Here is a 25,701-nt window from a genome sequence, read left to right as displayed (position 1 = left end):
TCTAGGGATACCTTTCCGCTTTACGTTGGGTGGCTTTCCACTGACACCATAATAAGTTTGCAAGCAGCTGGAGGTTTGTGTACATGCGTTGGAACTTTGAATACTTCTGAAAGAAACAAGATAACATTTATTTTGAACAAATGTAAGATATATTTGAGGAGGGGGAGAGAACATACATTGTGGCACATAAGTAAATGTGAAAAACCTAAAAGTTCTCATGCAGCTGTTTCAACTTTTAGTCATCCAAGTGTTGTTGGACTCCAGGTCCCATCAGCACCATCCAGCATGGCCAATGGTCAGGGAAAATAGGCGGGCTCTAGGTTGCCCACCCTAAAGGCATAGGAGCCTTGCTAGAAGAAAGGTCAGCAGTTCTGCTAACCCTCTGTTTAGAAATGACTGGATTAACCACTTAAAATTTTCTAATGCACGGGTGGGCAACTTGGTACCTTCCATATGTTTTGGACAACTTCCATAATCCCTGACCACTGGCCATGCTGTCTGAGGCTGATGGGAGTTGGAGTCCAGCAGCTTCTAGAGTCCATTCTAATTGTTGTCGTTCAAGGAGTTGGTTTTCTGACAATGGTCCTATGGCCAGAGCTAGTCTCTGAGTGAATAGAAAAAGAGACAAGGAATCTTTGTGACAGCCAAAGGGTGATTTCCACACCAAGGAACAAGAAGATTGTGTTTGTTCACTTCTGCATGCCCATAACCAGTGTGGGCCATCATTCTTCAGCCCTGCCCTGAAGCCTTGAAATGTGAGTACAGCAATGTCTAATGGATTTCATGTGGTATTCATGCGATTGCAGACACAGTTTACACCGTAGGAAACTTTGTTCATGGTGGAGGTCACTGTAGGAAAGGCAGTAGTCATATGATTAAGGCTAAACCACAAACCAGTTCACCAGGATCAACTAGGTTGCCAACCAGTCAGGCCCTGTTGACTTCAGTTGCAATAGAATGGTTTTTATGGAATGGGTTATTGAACAAGATACGAGAGCAGAACAAATTTCCACGAACTCCAAATTTCTTACGGACATAGAAGCTCTGGTGTCAATGTCGACAGAGATACAGACACAGTGCTAATTCATTCATTTCACTGGAGGGAGCAAATCCTTGCATGGATTCTTTACATGAGTAGAGTTTGTGTTTGGAGCTCCAGATGAGTGTGGGAGCTCCAGATTAACATCGCTGAATGGAAATGCTGGCATACGCCTGTCTTCCAACTGATCCTATGCTTAGTTACAATGAGAATTGTACGGGTGGGGGTCAGAGTACACACATGGAAGTCACGGGCACTGTTAAACAGGGAGCAGGTGGCAAATGTTAGCAGGCAGATCCTCAGAAAAGCAGAATCCTAAAGCCAGTTCATTCAGGTTAGGGGATTTGTCTTGCAGATAGCTGAAGTCAGATAGCTGAGTCTACTATCAACAAGACCTCATATTTCAGAAAATGATTCTTTGACAGCATGTGTCTTGTCTAATCCACAGTAAAGCATTTTTTTTATTAGACACATGATGATATTGATTCCCCTACCCACCCACCAAATCAGGGCAAGCTGCTATGAGAGTTGCTTTGAAGTCAGCCTTCTGTTTCTCAATGAATGGGCCTCTTTCTTCCTCTTCCAGGATGACCCAACTAGCATGTAAGGGGGTGGAGTGGAGTGGCCGCTGTCAACTAGTTCTCTATTCTGCCTGAGAAAGTTCAAATGTCCAAGTAGCCTGACATCTTGAGAAAGTTTGCTGTTAGCTGGCTAAGGATTAAGACAAAACACTTTTTTTTAAAGAAAGGAAGAGCATAGTTAAGGATTGTGGCTACAATGCTATGCACATTTACCTTGGAGTTAGCCCTATTGAACTCAATAGGATTTACTTCTAAGTAGGAACATAAGAAGAGCCCTGCTGGATCAGACCAAGGGTCCATCTAGTCCAGCACTCTGTTCACACAGTGGCCAGCCAGCTGACAACCAGGGACCCACAAGCAGGATATGATGCAGGAGCACCCTCTCACCCATGTTCTCCAGCAACTGGTGTATATAGGCTCACTGCCTCTTATACTGGAGGTAGCGCATAGCCATCAGGACTAGTAGCCCTTCATAGCCTTCTCCTACTTAGAATGATTTACCTCCTACTTGGTAGACATGTATAGGATTGCTTTTTATCATTGGTAGAACCAGCATCCAGTAGTTGCAGCTGTGAAGGACACCAAATAGCCTGCCTAACACGTTTTCTGACAGATTGTATTTGCCTACAAAATCAACTGATAATGTCCTGATTTTTTAAACAGTAAAAATGTCTAAAATATTAAAATTTTGCCTAAAGAAATATCTAAAGAAATTATTAAAATGTGCACTTTTTCATGATTTTAATTTTTCAAAAAACCGTTAACTACCAACATTTGCTCTTTTAGGTTCAGTAATGTCATGAATTTCATACGTAAATACCCTGGCGTTTACATATAAGCACTTTTAAAGTTTCATTTAACTGCCTGGACATGTTGCACATGACAGGCCATACAGAAACATGTTTATAAATACATACATACATAAATAAATAAATAAATAAATAAATAAATAAATAAATGGGAGAGCAAAGCACATGCTTACATCTTACCAGTTCAGGGCAATGTGACATGCAACACAAGCATATGCATATTTACTGAGAAGTAAGTCTTACTGCATTCAATGGACCTTACTCCCAAGTGAGTATGCTGAGGATCGCAACCCTTACGCATGCTTAACTTGGGACCCAAGTACACGCAACAGTAATTTTTTTAAAAGGGTGCTTAACCTGACTACTTTTAGTTGGGAGAAAAAGTAGTCCTGGAGTCCCAACCTAGAATGTACTTCCAATCCAAATTGGAACTTGTGCTATTTTTCTGTTGAAAATGGTCCTTCCTGGGTGCCCTGGAAAGTGCTGTTTACTTCAAACAGCACCTTTGAGAATAAATAGTAGCCAGGGAGGCAGCAATTTTAATCTGAAAACAAGCCTGGGGCCCTGATCCAGAATGTGATCCTGCATAGGGCTGTGCACGGACCCCCCCCCCCCCCCAAAAAAAAACCGCTTCGTGGCCCGATCTGCAGCTTTCGGATTGGGCCGATCCGCTTCGGGTCGATCTGACCCTCCCCTGCTCCGTGGAGATTTTGCCCCCACTTCCCTACTTACTTGCCTCCGCGGCGGACGATGGAGGCAGGTAAGTGGGGAGGGGGGACAAAATGGGCCCTGAATAAGCCCCCCTGCCCCTTACCTGGCTCCGCCACCATCACCGCATGGACTGCAGTGGTGGTGGAGCCAGATAAGCCCCCCTCCTTCCCCACCACTTACCTGCCTCCGTTGCGGTCCAGCGCCGGCTTTAACTGAGGCCAGGCCTCAAACTGGAAGAGCAGGCCACAGCCTGCTCTTCTGGCTAGAGGCCTGGCTCTCAATTGAAGTTGGCGCCAGACTGCGCCGGAGGCAGGTAAGCCCCCCTTACCTGGCTCCGCCGCCGTTGCTGCACGGTCTGCGGTGCTGGAGCCAGGTAAGTCCCCTTCCCCCCCCCCACTTACCTGCCTCCGTCGTGGTCCATCACAGACTTCAACTGAGGCCCAGGCCATGATGGAGGCAGGTAAGCCCCCTGCCCCCTTACCTGGCTCCACCGCCGTTGCCGCACAGACTGCGCCGGTGGCGGCGCCAAGTGAGCCCCCTCCCCCCTTACCTGTGTTCGGAGCTCCGGATGCAGGCGAACCACTTCACCTTGATCTGCAGCTCCCAGACCCGATCCAGATCTGCCTTTGGCAGAGGCGGATCAGGTTGGTCCGCTCCAGATTCGCGATCTGAATCGGAGTAGAGCACAGCCCTAATCCTGCACTCTTTTTTAAAAGTGTGAATAAGGCAATGTGTCAGTTTGGCCCTTTTGTTCAATCAGGGCTGCTTTTATTTCTGTTTTTACAGAGTCAGTTTGCTTTCCGAGAAGAGAGGATAGAAGACTTCTTGTGTGTTTTGTAATTACCTCTTTATGCACACCTTGACAGGTTCAGTATTTATTACAGTGTGAAGGAGCAACACACAGTTGGCTCCCATCATCCTCAGGTAGTGGATCATTATGAGAGTTGTAGCTCAGCACATCTCGAGCACACCGGGTTGGGAATGCTGGTTTACAGCAACATCTTAAGAAACAGCAGCATGCTGAAACCCAAACACTGCCCCTCTAGAAATGTCTCAGCAGCTATAGCAGCCAGCTTTGAAATCAAAACATGGTGCTTCCAGCTCTCCTGGCCTCCACACCCCATGCTTTGAATGGCCAGACAGAGCCCCCTTTTACCCGGCAAGTTGATGTGAGATGACCATCCAAATCGGTGCTGGCCTCATGGAATGCCCATGGGTGAGATGCTCTCGGTGGTTTCCTCCCTGGGTGGCCCAGGGCTTTCTTGCTATTGTCACTGCTGTCCATCTGTTTACCCCTCTTGCTGTGGGCCCAGTCCTCGCACCCACTCAGAGGGAGAGTTTGCTCCTCACCCTAGTCCCTGCTCGCTTGTGCTGAGAGTGCAGTTGAACCAGTAGTGACAGCGAGGAGAAGCAGGGCCAGGAGAGTCGAATGATCAGCATTGGGCCCCGGCAGGGTTGTGCACTACAACAAGTGCCCAACGATGCCAACCCCTGGCACCAGCCCTGACCCAAGCAGCTGAAGTGATCTGATGCACTGATTAGATCTGAGCCATAAACCTTCGTTTGTGACCAAGATTCGCCCAAGCTAAAAACGGCTTTGAATAATAGTGGAGCCTGGTTCCTAACAATATTCAAGATGGAAATGCCAAACACCTGGACATCAGCATTCTGTTCATCTGCATTGGAATTTAGTATTCTACTGAATGCCATGGATGCTCACTCAGATCCAGAGAAGTGCATCTGCATGTAAACCCCCTAGATTCAGTTCCTGTCCTGGGGGTATGCATGTGTTTGTGTTCCTCTGCCACAGGTGCTCTGCCAGGCAGAATACCAGTGTTGCCAGCTCTGATCTTCTGTGCGTGGCTGGCTCTAGGGCCCGTTCCTCTCTTACAGGCAATCGGTGCTGCCTGAGCTGACAGCGTTAATCATCTGTTTGATGGAGAGAAGTGAGATCATCCGGCACGTAGCCGGCTGTTGTGCAAGGATGTCCCTGAATCAGGGCCAGCAGCTCTCATTTGTTTCTGGCCTGTTCAATGATGGTATGAACAGGGAAAAGACAGGCTTGCCATTTAAGTCATCAGCTTCTCTGCGCTGTGAAATAATATCAGGCAGTCGATGCGATGTGATTCGCTAAAGCATAGGTTTAACACACACCTTTCCTAGACTATCTACACAAAGCATGGCCGGAGAAATGGTAGTTCTTCTGAACTGTACTGCCCAAAGCCTTCTTGAATGGCAGGGATCATCAAATCTCATTGCTTCAGTTAAGAAAATGTGGGTGGAGAGAAGTTTCAACTTAACCCTAAGATGGTTGCTGCATCTTCTTGGAACCTGCCCTTGATGCCCTCTCTTTGTTCTTCTTCCTTGTGCATGCTCTTGCCAGCTCAGGCCTTATTGGAACACAATTAAGCGATGTGTGATACCTACAAACCAGCCAGCCCCAACCTGGTGTCTTCCAGATGTGTTGGACTACAACTACAACTCTCATCATTCCAGCATAGGTATCCTGGCTGGGGGTAGTGGTAGGCCAATACTTCTGAAGGGTGTTGGGTTGGGGAAAGCTGTCTACAAATACTAGGAAATTCAGCAGAGGAGAGTTTATGTGCCTCTTGAACACTTACTTCTTCACCTATCATGAAAGTCAAAACAAGGAAATCAGAGTTGGTATTTAAGATTTGCATTCATTCTGATCATATTCCTAAAGGATACTAAAACAGAACCTAAACAGTAGCCTAAAACATTATTGCACAGCATCCGTAAAGGGGTTTGCAGGCATAAGAGCTAATTATGAGCTTATGAAGAAGTTTTGTTAAACCTGGTGGCTAGATAGCTCAAATCTAAAAACTGGTAAGGCTTGCTTGGCAAGATCTCAGAGCAGAGCAGTTCAGATTTAGTCACAGTATCTCAATTCACTTGTATATGGGCTGCAAAACTTCTGCAGTTTCAGTGAAACTGCACTGTATTTTGGTTTGATCTAGCAAGCTCATCTCATCTCTTGGGCAAGTTACCTTAACTGACAACAGTAAGGCTTAGAAAGCTACAGTGAAGGTGAAATGGACAGGAACACCACAAAATCTGGACAACAGTTTTCACAGCCGCAGACAGGGAAATCTACCTTAAATATTAGCAATACAGAATCTTGTGGCACCTTACGAATGAACACATTTATTATAGCACAAGCTTTCATGACCTGCTGTCTATCATATAGCTGCATGAAATGTTGTCCTGAGATACAGGTATATATGAACATGGTCGGGGAGTGTCGGAAACTTAAACATTGGGCATCTCAATAGGACTCAGATTTTAATATTTCTCAAGGGAGCTCATTAATGCAGCCCATACATCATGTGCAGAGGCTACAGCTACACCCCACTGTTCTTACTTGGCTGTGCAGAAGAAGCCCGTGAGTTATAAGGACATTGTACATAACTCCTTTACCTGAGAGTCTCTGCTTGCTTACTGTGTCCCAGACTGCTACAGCAAGAGACACTGGGGCTTGCACAAGCAGAAATACCCCAAAATGCCAGGAGCCATGGTCTGACCAGAGAAAGCATCATGAAGAGGTGAGTGAGGTTGCACTGGACCATTCTTCATAGAAATGTGGATTTGTATTGATCAAATGCCCTACACAATTAGTAGACCCGTCCAAACAAATGCCAACTCTGGGGTGGTAGCCTGCAGCCAAAGAATTGGCTGATTAGTTAAAATAAATGGGGCTGTTTGCATGACATGAGCACCCACTGTGGGTTATTCCAGGGTTGTCCTGTCTTGTGAGCCTGGTGAGCATGAGTTATGTGAGAGTCTGTTTCTGGGTTATGCGAGGGTTGTTAAACTCTCGCATAACCCACTCTGACTGTGTTCGCATGATATGACAATGCCTGAGGAAGGGTTGCATATTCAACCTGGCACTTAGTGGCAACACGGCTCGTTGTGGGTCAAATAACACATAATGAGCCGTGGCGTGTTATCCGAACCTGGTCATTATGCTCATTTTAGCCACCTGCTTCTTCTTGGTCCTAGGGTTGTCAAGGCCAGTACAAGCAGGATTCCTCTATCAAGTTCCAGGTCCTCTTGGCTCCTTGTCCCATAGTCCTCAGGGGTCCCTGCTTGCCCCTTCCTCACAATAGTTCACATGCCTAGTTCAAATTTTCAGTTTCGCAACAGTCTTACATGATCACTCGCTCCTCCTTTCTTCATTTCCATGCCTCCACCACCCTCAGCCCCTGCTTTTTAAGTCACCTATTTTGTTCCACTACTTTTTAGCTGTCCTGTCTATTGGCCAGCCTTCCTCTCGTTCCTCCCATAGCATACAGCCCCATCTAACCTTGTGCCACAAGACTTTTCAGAGCTCCCATTCTGATTATCCCCTTATCAACTCAATTTACTACTATTGTCTCTGAAGCTTATTCTTCACTTAGCCTTCCTTCATATTCCTCTTTCCCACTCCATTGTTTACTCTGCACTCTTTCTCCAACTTTTTTGTCTCTAGGCTCCTTCTCCCTTGACTGTGCCATGTAAATTTTCAATCCAAGCAAAACTGACGACTTTCATTTCCTCATAGAAACAAGACTACAGTCCGTTTAGTTATCTGAGCAACTGAACATTCTAATCTGTCTCACCAGTGTCAGTCTATTAGTACCACTAGTTGCACCTCCACAACTGGAATACAAACATAGGGTTGTATTCAGTGTTCAAGTTCCATTTATTTCAATGGGTCTCCTCTAAGTATGATTAACATTGGATATAACCAATATATACTAGTGTTATTTGACCCTTGAATTAAACACAAGACCTTGCAGGTTAGATGACAAATGGGAATGAACCAGTATGACAAATTCTGATATCAATCTGTAATTGCCCTATGGCTATAGAAGTGTGCAGATTCATACCTAGGTCATCATAATTGCATCCAGGAATTCTGTTTAGAAGTTTAGCGGATAGAAGTTTCTTCAGAAGAGCTGTTGGGGTAGTGAAAGATTTTCAATACACAAATCTTTGGAAGTGAACACCAGTCCTTATTACCTTTGTTGTTTTACTCCTAGGGGGAACCCAACGAAAAAGCCATCTAAGGGAGAAAGTCCAAATCACCCCAAGGAGAAGGTACAGCAAGCACAACCGTCATACTAAGTGGTTCCTTTTGTTTTGTCCTCTTTCCAAAGCAGTCAAGCAATGCTAATAATTTATATTGAACTTTTTATGCACAAAATGCATAAAAAGAACCAGAACTAAATGGAGCTCACAGCCACACAAAATGCACTTCTGGTTACACCCTACTCTGGTGGGGTTTTTTTTCATTCCAGCAGTATTATTTGAAAGGTGGGGTAAGAGCTTTTCTACACAAGCCATTTATCATGCACTCGTCATTCTCTACTCACAGTTGTTTGCAGGTTCTTTAGATGTTGCGACCCTCCAGTTTCGCTACTGTGTTTAACCAGCACTGTTGGCAAGGTTTTTTAGAGCAGGGAAAATGCAGCATTTAATTATGCAAATGGAAGAAAGTGACTCTGGTCAGACAACACACTAAACCATGGTGGTTAAGTATTTTGAGCTAAACATTATGGCATAGTGTGTTGTGTGAACAGTTTGAACATGCTCACTAACGACTTGCTGCAAAAGGGTTAGTGGCCTGAACATGGCTTAGTGTGTTGTCTCAACAAGCCCAGTATGATTTCCTCTTGTGTATTTATGTTATTCCACTACACCATAGTGCCACCTAGAGGCTATGTAGCAGAAAAGCAGGAAAAGAAAAGTTCCTCATCTAGCACTTGGATCTCAATTCTACAACGAAACTGACAGCCAGTTAACTCCCTCATGTAGAAAAGCTCTAATCCTTGCTGATCTACTGCAGATCACCCAGAGCTCTATTAGGAGATCCCAATGTACCTTCTGCCCACCCCTGACTTAGTGCATCTACTGTTAAAGTAGATTTTGAACCTAGATCTTACGTTTTCCCCATTAACTCAGAGTTGTAATATGCAAGGAAAATGCAACTGCCCAAAGACTAATGTGCAACTTGCAAAAATATTTGTTTCATTTTATTTAAGAAATCTATATGCCATGTTTCAAGTCAAAGGTTAGTATCTAACGCTGCTGGCACACTAGTAGGATCCGCCACTAGTACAACAGGAAGCTAGCGGTTCCTGAAGCAACTGGAAGCGCTTATTTCTGGAATGGGGCAGGTCATCAGAGCTTGAAGAACTGAGCTTTGCAACCTGTTCTGGAAATGAGCATTTCCGCTCATTTCCAGGGTTGCTTTAAGAAGAACTAACTTCATGTTACACTGGGAATGGGTCCCAAGGGCAAAACAGAACAAGCAGAGGTAAAGGACCAATATTGGATACTTCCCATTGCCTCCCAAGGCAGGTTACAAACATAATTAAAACAATAAGAACATAAGTAGTGCCATGCTGGATCAGACCAAGGGTCCATCTAGTCCAGCACTCTGTTCACATAGTGGCCAACCAGCCATCGGCCAGAGATGAACAAGCAGGACATGGTGCAATAGCACCCTCCCACCCAAGTTCCTCAGCAACTGGTGCACACACGGTTATTGCTTCGAATACTGGATATAGCACATAACCATCAGGGCTAGTGGCCGTTGATAGCCTTTGCCTCCAGGAATTTATCCAACCCCCTTTTGAAGCCATCCAGATTGGTGGCCAACACTACATCTTGTGGTAGTGACTTCCATAATTTAACTATGCACTGTGTGAAGAAGTACTTCCTTTTATTTGTCCTGGATCTCCCACCTTTTATTTGTCCTGGATCTCCCAAGGATGACCCTGGGTTCTAGTATTTTGAGAGAGAGGGAGAGAAATGTCTCCCTGTCCACATTCTCCATACCATGCATAATTTTGTACAAAACAATCCAATTAGGAAACTAAAAACAACAGCAGCGGTTTAAATGCTCAGCGTAACACTTTTAGCAAAAAGCAGATTTTAACAAAAAAGTTTTAACATCCATTTAAAAGCTAACAAAGATGTAGACAAATGTGCTTCTTCTGGAGGGGGTTCCAGAAATATGGGGCCAGGACTGAAAAGACCCTGGATTGTGCTCAATAAAAGGATAGCCACTGTGGTTTCCTGTACAGCAGTAACTTTGTCTAGAAAGACCTGCTCCTGTACCTATCTTCCCTCTTTCTTTTGCTAGGGGGAAGATTCTTTCTTGATTGGATACCACTTTCTATTGTTAATGCTTCATTGTTGCCTTTTTGTTGTTTCGCTGCCCCATAGCCAAGATTCTCTGGATGGCTTACAAAATACAAAAACAGCCTCAAAAACACTCACACGGCCCCCACAGCCTTTAATATCCTTGCCCTCACGTAATGAACATAAGGAGTGTCTGGGATTCTGTGAACACACAAAGTGCCGGAGAATTTGGCTGCTCTTGAACAATTTGGCACAGCCCAAAGATCTTCCTCTGAGCTTTTTGAAAATAGGAGGAATGGCTCTTTGTGCCTGTGTATTTTGTGATTGATATTGTTTTTAATTTTATTGTAAGTTTCTTTGAGACTCCTTGTGGCAGAAAAGCACTCTAATAAAAAAAAAATCTGAAGTCTAAATAAACAAATAATTTCTGGAAAAAGATGCTTGTGAACCCAGGGAGTATTTACACATCTGGTGCACATGTACCCAGCAATGGAAGCTAGGCATTTGGTTCTGTGATGCTATTTAGTATAAGACTATAAATTCTTGCGTCCATAGGAGAAAATTTGGAATGTTTCATTTTGTCCACTGCATTCTCTGATTTGCAGGATGTTAGGGAATGCTGTTTTACAGAGTAATCGAGGAAAGAAAGAGTACTACATCTCCCCTTGTACTTTTTCCTTCCATGATTTACAGACATTAACAATGGAGAAAGAACCCCCACCTTCTGGCCTCCACTTCTGGCATTGGACTAGAAAGGAAAACAGTTCCCTGAGCCCTGGTTCTGTTCCCCTCCTCACAATCTCTGGGTCCCTACCTCTGTCTGTATCCTGGATTATAGTTCCACTCTTGGGTTAGTATAGGAGCCTAATCAGCACTTTGCTCATGGTCAACCTGAATATTGGCACTGTGCTTCCCTTCCTGGAACATACAGGTTGTACTATTAAGCCAGAGATGTACCAGTAAGCTGGCCCACCAGCTTCTTCCCCAAGAAGCCTTTGTCACTGTGCTACAGGAAAAAGCTCTTATCTCCTATCAGCTGCTGTTCAGAGATAAAAGCTTTCCCCTGACTGGGAGAAGGGTGAGGAAGTTGCCAAGTGATTCAGTCTGGCTTATTTCTGAGGCTTGCCCCGTAGAGTCTTGCCATCCATACTTCTGAGTCGTCATGCAGAGGCTTGGTATGACTTTTCTTTTGGCACCACCCACAGTTGGAATGCGGTCCCCGCGACCTTTCCCAGATTGGAATTCGGCCCTCAGGATGAAAAAGTTTTCCCATCCCTGCCCCAAGTCATTACTATGGAATACAGACAACAGCTGACAGAAAGCAAAACAAACAAACAAAAAATACAACATAAGCATTGCAAGAAGTTGGGACATTTGATTAGCCCTGAGTAGCATCAACCTTAACAGTGAGTTGATTCAGCAACCAACCTAGAGTTCAATGCTCTGGCCTAGATCCAACCATTGCTGCCCACTGGAAATTTCAACAGACACTAGAATCCAGCTGTCCTGGGATTATTTCAGTCCCCTGTACTCCTTCATCCCATGCTAGGGTCAGCACGATCTGTGGGCCTAACGAAGAATTGCCCAGACACAGTGGGCTCAAACCCTGTAGAACCTTATCCTACCTTCTTCTGAGCACAATTTTCTGTCCTTCTGGTTTAGCACTGCGTTGTGTTCCTACCAGTCATGGACACTGCCATAGGGCATCAATCCACAATGCCGGCACATTCTGTACAGTCTGGTTTATTTAAGGCTGTGTAATTTATCCTGATCTCAGAATGTGAGTTTTCCAGGTGCAAAAATTGGAGATGGGCTGGATCCAAGATCTGCTGTGGGAAGGAAGGGGCAGGACATCCACTTCCACTAGGGCAGCTGATCCATCCCTACATCTTTAGTGTTGCAATCTTGAACTACTGTATATAATTTTGGGAAGTACTGTGGTGGATCTCTTGTGCTTGTAGATGTACTTTTAGGTGACCTGTATAAGTAGACATTCCAAAGAATTCTGGATTGATATTAACATGTACCACATTAGGATTTACTCACTCCCAGCCTCTCTCAGTCTAGCTTGTGCCCCCGGTCATTAAAATCCAAAGTGAAGATCGACCCCATGTTTGGGAAGCAATTTGACTTTGACATCCCTGTGCTGATGTGGAAGCTGCTCTTCAACCCTGAGACGTGGGACAGACTGAAGGAACGCAACGTCCCCTACGGCTGGCGTGGCTTGTCACATGCAGGTAATGGGATGAGGCAAGATGATAGAAAACGGTGGATGATAGAGGGCTGTGGTGGACAGGGGCTCACGCTGGGCCTATGACATTTGATCTGACTGTTACAGCACAAAGCCAGGCTCATTTTGGTCTGCTCCAGAAAATGTAGGTGGTTGGTATACAAATGATAGAAAGCCAAACCTCATGGGAGGGAGATAAACACTGGTGTCTGGAAACTACAATGGTTATAATGCAGAGGGAACTACATATTTTCTAGGGCTTGCCAGATAGTAAAAGCACCATGATCCGGCATGAAGAGAGAATACATACTTTCATCAGGACTAGTGGTTGGGACACCCTATGAATGCATTTGGGGATTCGTAACTTCAGGGTGTACCTTGCCTTTCTGTCTAACCGTATATTTTTACATTTACACTCAGTGGTTCACATCAGCAATAATGTCCAGAGTTTCAAAGCTCTGATCAATCAGATAACACAGGAGGACCATTTTTTAAAAAAGGACTTCCTACCCCAAAGAAAATTGATCTGCAGGAGTGACGGAGGCTCAGCATGATAGTCTAAGAGCCCAACAGCACTTTACATTCAAGGTGTAGTTTAGCATTCCATGTGTGTGGAATAGCAGCTGTGGGGTCCCCAGGAGCATGGAGAAGAGAGATTAACACTTTTCATCCATGCTGTGGTCAAAACAAATCTCTCTCCCCCATACCCCAGCTTTCCTCCCATTGCAATTTACACCTGGGGGTGGAGCAGGTTCCATAGGTGTGCGCAGCACATTTCATTAGGGGGTTCAGCCAAGGATTTTTTTTAAAGTAAACATTAATTAAATATACAGTAATAAAATACTTTTTTTCATTCATCAAACAAACAAAATAAATAAAAACTGAAGTAAACTATTTTTTAATTAACAAATAATCTGTACTTTAAAAATACACATTTTAAAATAAAGACTCTGAATACTATTTTTTTGCTGTAGTGATAACCAAGCATATATAAAGATACAGTCAATTTTCACCATCTTTAAATTTAATCAGATAATGACCTATTCCAAACTTACTAAAACAGATTCACATTTAAAACAGATTCTATCACATTAACAACGAGTGTCATCTTAAGTTCCAGCACCATAAAATGCCCTAATAATGATTTTAAAAGATTGCCCTGTGTGCTGCTGAGCAAAGAATTTAGAATGAGGTCCAGGAGAGAGACTTCTGGGGTGAATATAGTGAGGACGAGGGGTGGCTGCGAGCCTAGCATAAGAGAGGGCTAGCTAGCAAGATATGGAGAACTTGGAGGAGTGTAAGAGATCTAGAAGTAAGAACATCTCTAGAAGGCCGCGAAGGGGCTATTGGCAGAAGACAAGAGATGAAAGAGAAAAGAGAGGATGGAAAACCGTCACAAGAGCACATCAGTCTTCTTTACTGATCAATTGTAAGCCGCTCCGGGAGCCTTTTAGGCTGAGGTGCGGGATAAAAATACTCTAAATAAAAATACTCTAAATAAAATAAGAGCAGAAGAAAAGGATTGGCGTAGGAGGAGCCCTGGAGAAAGAAGAGAGAGAAATGCCCCTATGTGTAGGAGTAGAAGAGGGAGAGAGGGTGCAGACAGGAGAGGTATGAGTGTCCCGGAGGGGAGAAGAAACAGAGGTAATGTTTAGCCTTGAGGAGAAGCCTGAGAAGAAACATGATAACATTCCTCAAATACTTGAAAGATTGACACACACAGGAGGGCCAGGATCTCTTCTGGATCATCCCAGAGTGCAGGACACGGAATAATGGGCTCAAGTTACAGGAAGTCAGATTCCAGCTGAACATCAAGAAAAACTTCCTGACTGTTAGAGTATAACAATAGAACCAGTTACCTAGGAAGGTTGTGGGCTCTCCCACACTAGAGGCATTCAAGAAGCAGCTAGACAACCACCTGTCAGAGATGCTTTAAGCTGGATTCCTGCATTGAGCGGGGGGTTGGACTTGATGGCCTTATAGACCTCTTCCAACTCTATTATTCTATGATTCTATAAAAACAGTAGTGTAAATCCTGCTTGAGACACCTGGGCCTGTTGTTCAGTATCTAAATTATAGCCAGCTCTTGCCAGGGCTGGCCCAAGACATTTTGCTGCCCAAAGTGGAATAGCAAATGACATGACCCCCCACCCCACCCCCAAACTCACAGTGCAAAGCCAGTAAAATCATTTTAGCACTTGAGGCCAGTGAACAACAGCTTATTATGCCATAATAAAGTTGTGAGTCTTCCAGATCTCACAAGATACTTTACGGCTTTTGAACACAAAAGAAAAAGAGGACTATACCACAACCTGGCCTTGTGGATCATGTAACCAGCAAGTACAGTCCAGAAAAGAAATCCAGACACAAGTGATTCAAGCCAAACCACACCACATATCCACATACTGTATTATTTTGCCCCAGTCCAAACATTGGTGCTCATATCCCTTTTTGCTGCAGTGCCACTTCTGCCCCCTTGACCCAGATAAGGGGCCTGGGCAGCTTGGAAGAAGCAACAAGTAAAGAAGGCCTATGGCACTCCACTGAACATATCAACAGCCAGTCTACCCACTCCTCCCCTTGCCAAGAATCACACTGCCTATAATAGCAAAGTATAGTAATTGCCTGAGCATCTCTCTCTGCATAATCAGGTAGTAGCTTACAATGGTGTTAAGCAATTTTAGAAACCATATGTAATAGTCTTATAGACCCCTTTATGTCTTAAAATGCATTGGTTCAGTTCAAATGGCAGATATATCTTCCACACTAACAGCTGCTACATTCCTGATACTAGAGCAATAGTATATATATGATTCAACACATGTGAAGAGTTTCACATTTTAAACTCATTTAAGGTGCAAGCCTGTGCATATTTAGAAAGAAAAGAAGTCCTACAATTCTCAGCATACCCCAGCCAGCCATGCCAGCTAGAGGATTCTAGGAGTTGAAGGACTTTTTTCTATCTAAACATGCATAAAATTGTGCCTTTAACTTATCATGTCACACTAACAAGAATACAAGAATCAAATAAGATTTCCTTCTTCAGTGAGACACACTTAGGAGTAAGTACCATTTTGTTATAAGAAAAGATAATATATTTTTAATTAAAATTTAAAAATAACTATCACCTAGTACAGAGTTTTCCTATAGAAGACCTAGCTGGTTCACTGTTATAATTATTTGATTAGGACTGAAGTAGAGAAGCACTAATTTTGCTGTACTTATTGTCTTTAAATATAGTTAAATATCCCAGTGTAGGATATACTTAATATGGTTAAATATCCCACAGTTACCTTGCTATTCTATTTCTACAATTCTTTTTCTCCTGTCCTTTCTTCATCCTCTCTTCATTTTCAGGAAGCATCCGGTGAACATTTACCTCAGAGTAAGTTTGATTGATCTCAGTGAGGCTTACTTCTGAGTAAACATACATAGGATTGTGCTGCAGCTCTGTTTTAAAATAACACAAGATGCACACATCCAATGTTTACCAAAAGAATGGCTTGAAAAAAGGGGGGTGGACACCCTAAAATAAGCAAGAGCAGATAAGAATTGTTTTTGCATGCTTTCTGAAAAAGGTGCTGCTGAATGAACCCTCCTTAGCCAGGAGGTCCGGGGGGGGGAGCATTGCAGTTCTCCCCCCTTCCCCCTTTCTTTTCTCTTGCTGGAGACTAGACTAGGGTGGGCGGTGGAGCAGCGATGAGAAGAGAAAGCATGTAAACAGCTTCTCTCTCTCTCTCCCAAACGTTACAGTACCTGCAGGGCTGATGACGAGAGGAGAGCAGCAGCTCTGAAAGGAGGAGGGCTCCAATCTGCAGCTCCGGGCAATCTTACTCCTTACAGAAACAGCCCCCTCTTCCGCTCCTCCACGTGCTGCTTCCTGGTTCCAGCATGGCTGCTGCTCCCACCTTGTTCAGCAACTGTTGCAAGAGGTCAAGCAGAGCAGCTAGGAGCGGCTGAATGAGTGAAAGAGCGAGCGAGCAAGCAAGCGAGAGAGCTGTGTGTGTGTGCGCATGCAATGGCTGCACCCTGAAAAAAGCCTTCCAAGGACGGAGCAAACATGGCGGCAGCAGCATATTAGGGGGTTCAGCTGAACCCCCTGAACCCCCTGTCTGCACGCCAATGGCAGGTTCCACTGGACTGCAGCATCCCATGCACCGCAGTCCCCAACCTGACCACCCTGCCAGTGGCTGCTAGTTTCAAAGAAAACTACTACATACAATGCGTAACTCTGCATTTAGAGTAACGTAGTGTTCCTCAGTGGCATTGCCACAGTGTGGGAGAAGGCAGACTGGAGTTGGCCCAAGCACCAGCTCATGGACCACCTAAGAATCGAAAGCCCTTAAACCAGGGGTAGGCAACCCAGTGCCCTCCAGATGTTGTGGACAACCACTCCCATAATCCCTGCTGACTGGAGCTGTTGGGAGTTGTCCAAACATTTGGAGGGCATCAAGTTGCCTGACCCTGCTATAGACAGGGCTATTGCATGTAGTATCCATGCATCTTATCGACAGCTGTACCCAGACTGTTTCCTTGCTTTATACTTGCATTCTGCTGCTGGTGGTGGTGGTGATTCTTGAGACTTCCCACAGGTCCAATTGCCTCACAAACAATCATGTGACTAGCCCTCATGGGGAAGGACACACCTCACCTGTTCAGGTGTGAGAAGTGAAGGCAAAAGTGAAAGTTGTTGTCATTTCTATGTCTGAAAGGAAACTTCCTTTCTCATTGCGCCTGACAGGCCCATTCTGTTGAGGGTTCTATTGTATGCGTTGAGTGGGCGTATTCACTTCTATATATCGGAAGGGTGGTACCTATGAAGCAATAATGGCTAACAGTGCAATCCTATACATGTCTCCTCAGAAGTAAGATCCCCTTGAATTCTATAAGGCTTATTCCCTCATAAGTGGGCAAAGGATTGCAACCTAAATGACTTGAAAAATGAGTAGTGGAAGAGAATGAAAAGAAAGGATTTCTTCATCTATCTGCTGCTAAACCCAAAATGAGGGTTCCCTCCCACTAAAGGTTCTCATTCCTCATTAATGTTTAGCAAATGTGTCATCATTTTTATAGTGCGGTTCATGCAATCTGTCATTTCTCTTTAAAGACCAATCTGGAAGAAGAAGGAAGTCTTTGAAAGAGCTGGCTAGTAACAATCTTGTGACATTTGCCTGCATAAAAGGTCCCAGTGTCTTTTGTGATGATTGACTTGAACCAAACGGCTTTGGCACAACCCGCTCCTTTGTTGCAGCTGACCCTTGGCTTTGGGGGATTATCTCACTTCCTACCTCATGCCCATTCTTGCTTGCTTGCCAAGCGCACTGTCAGCCTGGCCCACCGGGGTCCTGAATCTCATAACTGTGAGTGAGCAAGAGGGGCAGGCCCCCTCCAAATAGGAGGAGAAATGAATTGGTATGTGGGGAGAAACTGGCTGCAGAGAACTTCTGCTGAAGGTAGAATGTGTCAGAGGTTTTGCCTTGAGGGGAGTTGGTTAACTCTAGGATGGCCACTTATGAATCAGCAAGAAGGAGGACATTTGTTCATAAAATTTGTGCATGCCAATTTATATGTATAGATGCAAATTTGGAAATAATTTATTATACTTTAAATCGAAGTACTGTACATCTCACCATAGCGTGGAAGAGTGTGGCTAGGAGAACAGTGTGCCTGCCTGTTCACTCTGCTGTCCAGGGGCTGCCTGGTGACAGGCAACAATTCTGATGGTTCTTTATCTGTAAACTTAGGGTGACCATATGAAAAGGAGGACAGGGCTCCTGTATCTTTAACAGTTGCATAGAAAAGGGAATTTCAGCAGGTGTCATTTGTATATATGGAGAACCTTGTGAAATTCCCTCTTCATCACAGCAGTTAAAGCTGCAGGAGCTATACTAGAGTGACCAGATTTAAAACAAGGCAGGGCACCTGCAGCTTTAACAGTTGTGATGAAGAGGGAATTTTACCATGTTCTCCATATATACAAATGACACCTGCTGAAATTTCCTTTTCAATACAACTGTTAAAGATACAGGAGCCCTGTCCTCCTTTTCATATGGTCACCCTATGTAAACGAATTGGACAAGACAACCCTTCGAACAGAGGATGCCATCAGATAGACGACGGTCCTCTGTAAAAGAGGCCACCTTGGGATTGTCATCTGTATGCCACTCTGTACCTAGTCACGGGGTGTGTGTGTGGGGGGGGAAAGGGTGGAGAGTTCTAGCTGGAAGAATGGGAGGTAAGGAACAAAGGAAGATTTAAAAACAAATAAAACCCTCACTTCTGTTGGCAGGAGTTCAAGCTAGCACCAAAGGGGGTTATTAAATGCAAATATAGCTCCGGGTCAATCTCTTCCATTTTAGCAGTAGGCCTGAACCATTAGTCAACAACTGATTCATCCGAGCTTTCATCAAAACAATCTCCACCCACCTCCACAAAAGAAAGGTTGCTCAGAGCTGGTGCTGGAGAAATAAGTAAGCACTTTTTATCTTACTTGGTAGAAATAGGGTCATTAAATATCCTCATTATTTTACATTAATCTATTCTCATATACAATACTATTCTAATATCTATTTTCATATACTATACTATTCTAATATAAAATACTATTCTAATAACTATTCTCATATGCAATACTATTCAAATATATCTTCTATTCTCATTTATAATTCATGGATGTTTCATGGGCCCATAGAATTCAAAAGGAACTAGACACTCGTTACGTTCAGTTCCCTGATGCAAGGCAGGATCCTTCACCTAGCAGCCTCTCCAACCCCCAAAACTAGCCCAATGTAACCAACTAGCTAACTGTGGAAAAGGCAAATGGATAGCTGTTCACCCCTGCAATGACTCATGCTATCAGTTTGCCAAATTCAAACTTATCAAGTGCTCCACGTTGAACTTACTATTGGATAGACACATAGGCAATAGGAAAGGCTTCTGAACATATGCACATCAATTCTTTCTCATGCGTACATGTTCTGGCACCAGTGGTGTTGTGGAGCCAAGGCTTGCAGGACGCAGCGCCAGGACTTGTTTATTAGTGGGAATTCTGTCCACATCTCTCTCTCTCCCTGCATCTGTAGAGTGGCACATTATCATGCAGAAACCAACCTGAATACTGCCTTATGTGGTTCCTTCCTGGCTTCTTAGTGTGTCATCGCCAGTCCCAGGACTCTTCTGCTGGTGTTTTGACCTTTGTCAGGGCCGCCTCCAGGTTTTGGAGGGCCTTTGCACCATGCACCCTCAATGGGTCCCCTTCCTCTAAGAGTCGACCTTCTCATCACCGTTGTCACCGGGTGCTCTTGCCCTCCTGCTCTTTCTCATCATTGCTCCCATTTGCATGCTTGACAAGCAGAAAGCCAGTGAGCAGTTAGGCAGTAGCATCTACTGCACCATTACTGGTGTCTGGGCCAGAGCAAGAGGCAGGTGACCAAGCAGGTTACAATGGTGAAGAGGAAGTGCACGGGGCTCTGGCCAGTGGGCACCTGAAGTGTGGCCCTCAGCAAGAGCCCGACTATGCTTATGGTGGACCCCAACCCTGACCATTGTATTTGGTACCACCCTTTCTTCTGACTTGCATCAACTTGTTTTGCCCTGCAGTGATCACATCCACAGTACAGCTCCTCAATGACTCTGACTACAGTAGACTCTTCAGCAAGATTGGTTTCCCTGACAGCTGCATCCGTTGTGCTGTGGTTGGGAATGGGGGAATTCTGAATGGATCCCGCCAAGGCAAGGAGATAGATGCACATGACTTTGTCTTCAGGTACAATAAGGTTGGCAATTTCCATCTTTGGGAAGGGACTCAAACCCAAACCCTATGTGGGGTCAGTATGTTGGTTAAAAGATTCCCTGAGATCCCTCTTCTAAAGCTTTCCAAACAAAAAGACAGACCTCTGGGACCTTTAGTGGTTGCTTATATTTAACCATGGCCCACTCCTCAAAATGTCTGTTCTCTTTTTAACCTTACAGACTTAATGGGGCAGTGATCAAAGGCTTTGAGGAAGATGTTGGGACTAAGACCTCCTTCTATGGTTTCACAGTAAACACCATGAAGAATTCTCTCATTGCTTATGCAGAATATGGCTTCACTCAGGTACCACAGGCCAAGGTAAACACATAACATTAGCTAAGATACTGTTCTTTTCAAGTGTGTAGTAGGACCTTAAGATGTAATTGAGCTTCAGTAGGCCCCACTGCAACATGGGTTGCTTGTCCTTACTGGCTTTTGCCATATAAAACTTTTCAGTCTATGGAAAGTCTAGGGTGAAGCAAGGGCTTTCTGTGTATAATATCCCGAATCCAGTCCTTAGCCTCTTCAGTGAATGAATCTTAGGTGGTAGGCCTTGGAAAGACCTCTGCCTCAGGAATTGGAGAGAAGAAAGAAAAGTAATGGGAGGAAGGTCCTGATGGTGCCACTTGTAGCAGGTGAGGATGGATCTGTGCTGCTCAAGGAATCCTTTCATATCACTTGGTACCCTAGCTATTTTCCAGTTTATCTATAATCCAAGATATCCTTTCCCAGCTTGGCTGTACAGATCTCTTGGACCATCAGAACTGTATTATTATTATTATTATTATTATTATTATTATTATTATTATTATTATTATGAGCACCATCAATGTTCATGGTGCTGTACAGAACAAAATAAAACAGAATACAAAACCCCCTGCCATATGGCTTACATTCTATAATCACAATAACAAACAAACAGGGAGGGGAAAGGCCAACCAGCATGGGGGACAATAAAACTAAGTGGAGGAAAATTCTGAGAGTGCCTTGGACTGCAAGAAGATCAAACTAGTCCATACTCCAGGAAGTAAAGCCAGACTGCTCACTTGAGGGAATGGTATTACAGGCAAAACTGAAGTACTTTAGCCACATAATGAGAAGACAGGATACCCTGGAGAAGAGGCTGATGCTAGGGAAAGTGGAAGGCAAAAGGAAGAGGGGCCGACCAAGGGCAAGATGGATGGATGATATTCTGGAGGTGACAGACTTGACCTTGGGGGAGCTAGGGGTGGCGACAGCCGACAGAAAGCTCTGGCGTGGGCTGGTCCATGAAGTCACGAGGAGTTGGAAGCGACTGAACGAATAAACAACAACAACAATCATCACATATATGCAACAGTCCATCATATATGCTGATAGCAAACTGAATGCTGACCTTTACGTGAACAAGGTGAACAAGAGGCAGGAACTCCAAGGTTTGCAGAAGGACAAAGAAAGTTGCTGGGGGGTGGGGTGGACAAAAACAGTCCAAATGAGGACTGGGTATGCTCAAAGGCCACAGCGCCTTGAGTCCTGGAAAAGGCTATGGCTGTGTGGCACCCTGTTCAGGAGAACTCCACACTGCCCCATTTTGTTGCAGGTCCCACTTGTACATCTTACATTCCTGTTTTGTGTTTTGCATTTCCCCCTTCTCTTGGCTGCAGGAGACGCAGTACATTTTCATCCCCTCAGATATACGCGATTACGTCATGCTCAAATCTGCCATGCTGGGCATCCCTGTTCCAGAGGGCTATGACAAGGGCGATAAGTAAGTAGTGCTCAGTCCTCCCCATTGCTGTGTCAGTCTTTGTGCTCCTCATGGAGGTGTCCACTATTCCTCTCACGACACCTCAAACTCATGGGAGTCCCTTTCACATGGGCAGAGAGAACCACCCCTATGCACTGTCCTCCCCATCACAAACATGCTCCCGTGAGCCTGCTGAACAATGGTTTGGTGTGCTGGAGGGAGCACAATTTACATGGGGAGGGTGGCACATGGGCTTACTCTCCCGGTGCACCGTCTTCCTTATCATAGCTGTTGGCAGGCTGGCAGGAGTACAATTCACAAGGGGAAGTGGCAAAATTTGACTGTGAGGGAGATGGCTCAGGCACCAGTGCAGGCCATGCTGAAGGACTCCAAGGACCACATGCCTGCAGGTTGCCCACATGCAGACTAAGAGATCCCATTGGGATTTTCTGTCCCAGGTGCCAAAATGTCCTGACCTTGCTCTGGAAATTTGGAGAGTTGTATATATATTTTTCCCACCATTGATTATTCTTTTCTCAGACATCTCAGTGGCTGACAAATGATACCATTGTTCAGCTTATTTACTCAGGTTCCTTGCCAGTCGTGGGATCAGTTGAGCGCTGTCTAATTACACACTACCAAACTCTTTTTGTTTGATCTCTTTCCACAGGCCACAAAAATACTTTGGGCCTGCAGCATCTGCAGGAAAGTTCAAGTTGCTACACCCAGAATTCGTCTATTATCTAACAGAAAGGTAATTCTTTGAACACAGAACTTAATGATATAGCAACAGATCTACTAATTGCACCTTTTCACATTGGCGGGGTGGGTGGGGATGGAGGAACCCACATTCCAACATTTGAATGAGTTATGTAGCTAGAACAGATGTGTGGCCACATGTGCATGCATAATATATTCTGTTTCCCCAGATGCACACACACTTTTTTTGTTTTTGGCTGCAGTATTCGCAATTTATGGCTGGTGGAAGGGACAAAGGGATCACGAGATGTTGGAGTTGTTGAGATGGAAGACTGAAGTTGTGCATAAATCCTATTCATATCCTGTGAGATTTCTGAACACCAGTACAGATGCACAAGCAGGCTGCGCTCTCATAGAACCGGACCACCTCCAAACACACATGTGAAAGCACATCTATGTCAGAAGTTCCCCATATGTGGAAAGCTAGCATGACAGGGTGATGGATAGGCTGGAAGCGTGAAATCTTCCTGTTTGCCAGATTTTTATATGGCCAATTTCCTTGCACCTCATGCAGCAGCCAATAGACTATTTTGTCTTTTCCGATATCCCAAAAATTCTCTTGCCATCATCCTCTTTTTTCTATGTACAGGTTTCTAAAATCAGAATTAATAAACACTCAGTTTGGACACCTCTACATGCCCAGCACTGGAGCACTCATGCTTTTAACAGCGTTGCATACCTGTGATCAGGTAAGAGCCCTTCTCGTGTTATCTTTCCCAGTGTCTGGCAATGCAGTAGAAAAGGGGAGAGGCTTAAAACTACCTGTGAGGGTGGCTTTACACTTTACGAAAAGAAGATGCGCAAATGACCACATGCATGGTTAGAGGTAACCTTCATGTGGTGACCGTAGGCATGTTCCTTACAAGATGATCCACATGCATTTAGAACTCCTATGAGGGAAGTCTGCAAGTTGCTTCTTCACATGTTATCTGAAAGCCAGCAGAGGGGAAGCATGAGCCATTCCGACATCTCCTTCATGCTGCTTACCGTTTTATGCACGAAGCAGCTTTGAACTAAGTGTTGCAACGGGTCAGTGATAGAGCACCTGTGTTGCGTGCAGAAGGACCCAGGTCCAATCCCTGGCATCTCCAGGTAGGGCTAGGGAAGAATCCTGCCTGAAACCCTGGAAAGCTGCTGCTGCCAGTCAGTGTTGACAGTACTGGCTTAGATGGCCCAAGGGCCTGACTCCGTATAAGGCAGCTTCCTATGTTCCTGTGGGAACTACAGCCCATGTGATGCGCATGAAAGGATGGGCATTGGTCCATGCCCTCCTCTAACAGCCTGTCAACTCTGCTTTCTCCACCCCCTTAGGTCAGTGCCTACGGATTCATAACCCAGAATTACAAGACTTTTTCAGATCATTACTACGAGCATGAGAAGAAGCCCTTGGTGTTCTATGCCAACCATGACATGTTGTTAGAGGCTGAGCTATGGAAGAGCCTGCACCAGGTTGGGATCATGAAGTTGTATCAGCGGTGAAGACAGTGAATTGTGTGGACCACAAAAGGGAGGGGACAGCAACCCTTGAGTCCCCCTGTCCGAACACTTTCCTGTTCCACAGGAGTCCTTCCTTTGCCTTTATGTCGGTCAATGATGGCACACCGCTCAGGGACAGGTTCCAAACATATACAGAGGGAAGTACTGCAGCAGCCATTCATTCACCTGTGGAAATCACTCCCAAAGCTTTTGGTAAAGAGGAATAACGTTATACAAATCCACACTAGAAGAAAGGCCCGTCTATGGCAGTGGTCCAGGCCGGTCAGGAGAAACAACAGCACAGCCGCAATACAGCCAAATCACTGACTGCAGGAAGCTAAAACTAGATGACAGAACAATGGACGCGGCTGTTTGTAACGCCTCTGCTTCGGGTGCACTTTCAGTGAGGCATCCGCCAAGCAGTCTGTTGTGGCTTTGCTTGGAGGGAAGATGGCTGATCTTCATGGAATATTGGCAGCAGATTTTGGAATCAAGCCCTCCTCCACCACCACCACCTCCTCTTCTTCTTCTTCTTCTTCCTTCTCTTCCTCTTTTTCCTCCTCCTCTTTGGAGTGGTCTAACGAAAATCCTTGTAAAATGGGACAAAGAGGCTGGAACCCCCTGCACGTGCCGTGACGATTCTACCTCTGCCCCTGCCGTGGCAAACACAGAACTTTGTTCACTGGTGGTAATGAGACAGTGGAGCCCCAGCACTCAGAACAGCTCTCTTGTTCAGCGCAACTCTGCATCGCTGCCACCCAGTTCACAGGGTGTTGTTGTGGTTGGGCCGACAACACTGGGAACCAACATGGAGACACTTTGAAAAGCAGTCACTGCTTCAGGCAAGAGTGATAAATCCTCCACCTTTTCAAACGCAAGTGAAGCCATTGCACTGCCAAACCTGCCTGATCCCACCTTCCTGTGACTGCAGGGCACACACAGCATCCTTGATATGATATCGGTCGGTGGTGTTGATCCTCCTTCAGACTCAGGGCTGAATTCAATTTTGGAGCAGTTCTCAGGGGCTGCATTCTGGTAGTGGGTAGGGCCAAAGGGGGCAGGGCCTCAAATACCTATGACACCAGCCTGTTTTAGCTCTCCGTTATTGCCCCTAAGTAGGCCTTAGGAGAGGCATTTCAACCTTTTCAGGTGGGAAATCATTCAATTGGCAGTTAGGAGAAAGGGGTGGAGCCATGAAGAGGGGGCATGGCCACCTGGGGAAATGTCTCCTTTGCTGGTTGAGGAAATAGGAAGAACCATAATTGGTTGATTTTAGCATTGGACTATACAGCCAGACAGCCCCTCGCCTTTCTGGAAAATAACTGTCATGCTATACCCTGCTGACTGGCTGCTGCAGGGAAGCATTTACTCTGCCATTCAAAAGAAGAAAAAATCTGTGCCAAGAAAAGTTGAATTCAATCAATTAATC

The 25,701-nt window shown here is 45.0% G+C and overlaps 1 protein-coding gene across 1 annotated transcript in view; it reads left to right on the top strand.

The window, feature by feature from the left end:
- The window catches only part of ST6GALNAC2 (ST6 N-acetylgalactosaminide alpha-2,6-sialyltransferase 2), a 34,220-nt gene extending 9,610 nt beyond the window's left edge, over positions 1 to 24,610 (top strand). Inside the window, exons 2-9 of the mRNA XM_063123236.1 lie at positions 6,611 to 6,703; positions 12,357 to 12,526; positions 20,119 to 20,284; positions 20,491 to 20,629; positions 21,955 to 22,058; positions 22,708 to 22,791; positions 23,386 to 23,485; positions 24,108 to 24,610. Coding sequence (XP_062979306.1) covers positions 6,611 to 6,703; positions 12,357 to 12,526; positions 20,119 to 20,284; positions 20,491 to 20,629; positions 21,955 to 22,058; positions 22,708 to 22,791; positions 23,386 to 23,485; positions 24,108 to 24,275 — 1,024 coding nt within the window. The 3' untranslated portion in view covers positions 24,276 to 24,610. The remainder of the gene's footprint in view (positions 1 to 6,610; positions 6,704 to 12,356; positions 12,527 to 20,118; positions 20,285 to 20,490; positions 20,630 to 21,954; positions 22,059 to 22,707; positions 22,792 to 23,385; positions 23,486 to 24,107) is intronic.
- The last annotated feature ends 1,091 nt before the right edge of the window (positions 24,611 to 25,701 follow it).

This window comes from Elgaria multicarinata, chromosome 3, assembly GCF_023053635.1.
Source record: "Elgaria multicarinata webbii isolate HBS135686 ecotype San Diego chromosome 3, rElgMul1.1.pri, whole genome shotgun sequence".
Classification (NCBI taxonomy): Eukaryota; Metazoa; Chordata; class Lepidosauria; order Squamata; family Anguidae; genus Elgaria; species Elgaria multicarinata.
The sequence above is the reverse complement of the archived record's forward strand: the minus strand, read 5'-3'. Positions and strand labels throughout refer to the sequence as shown.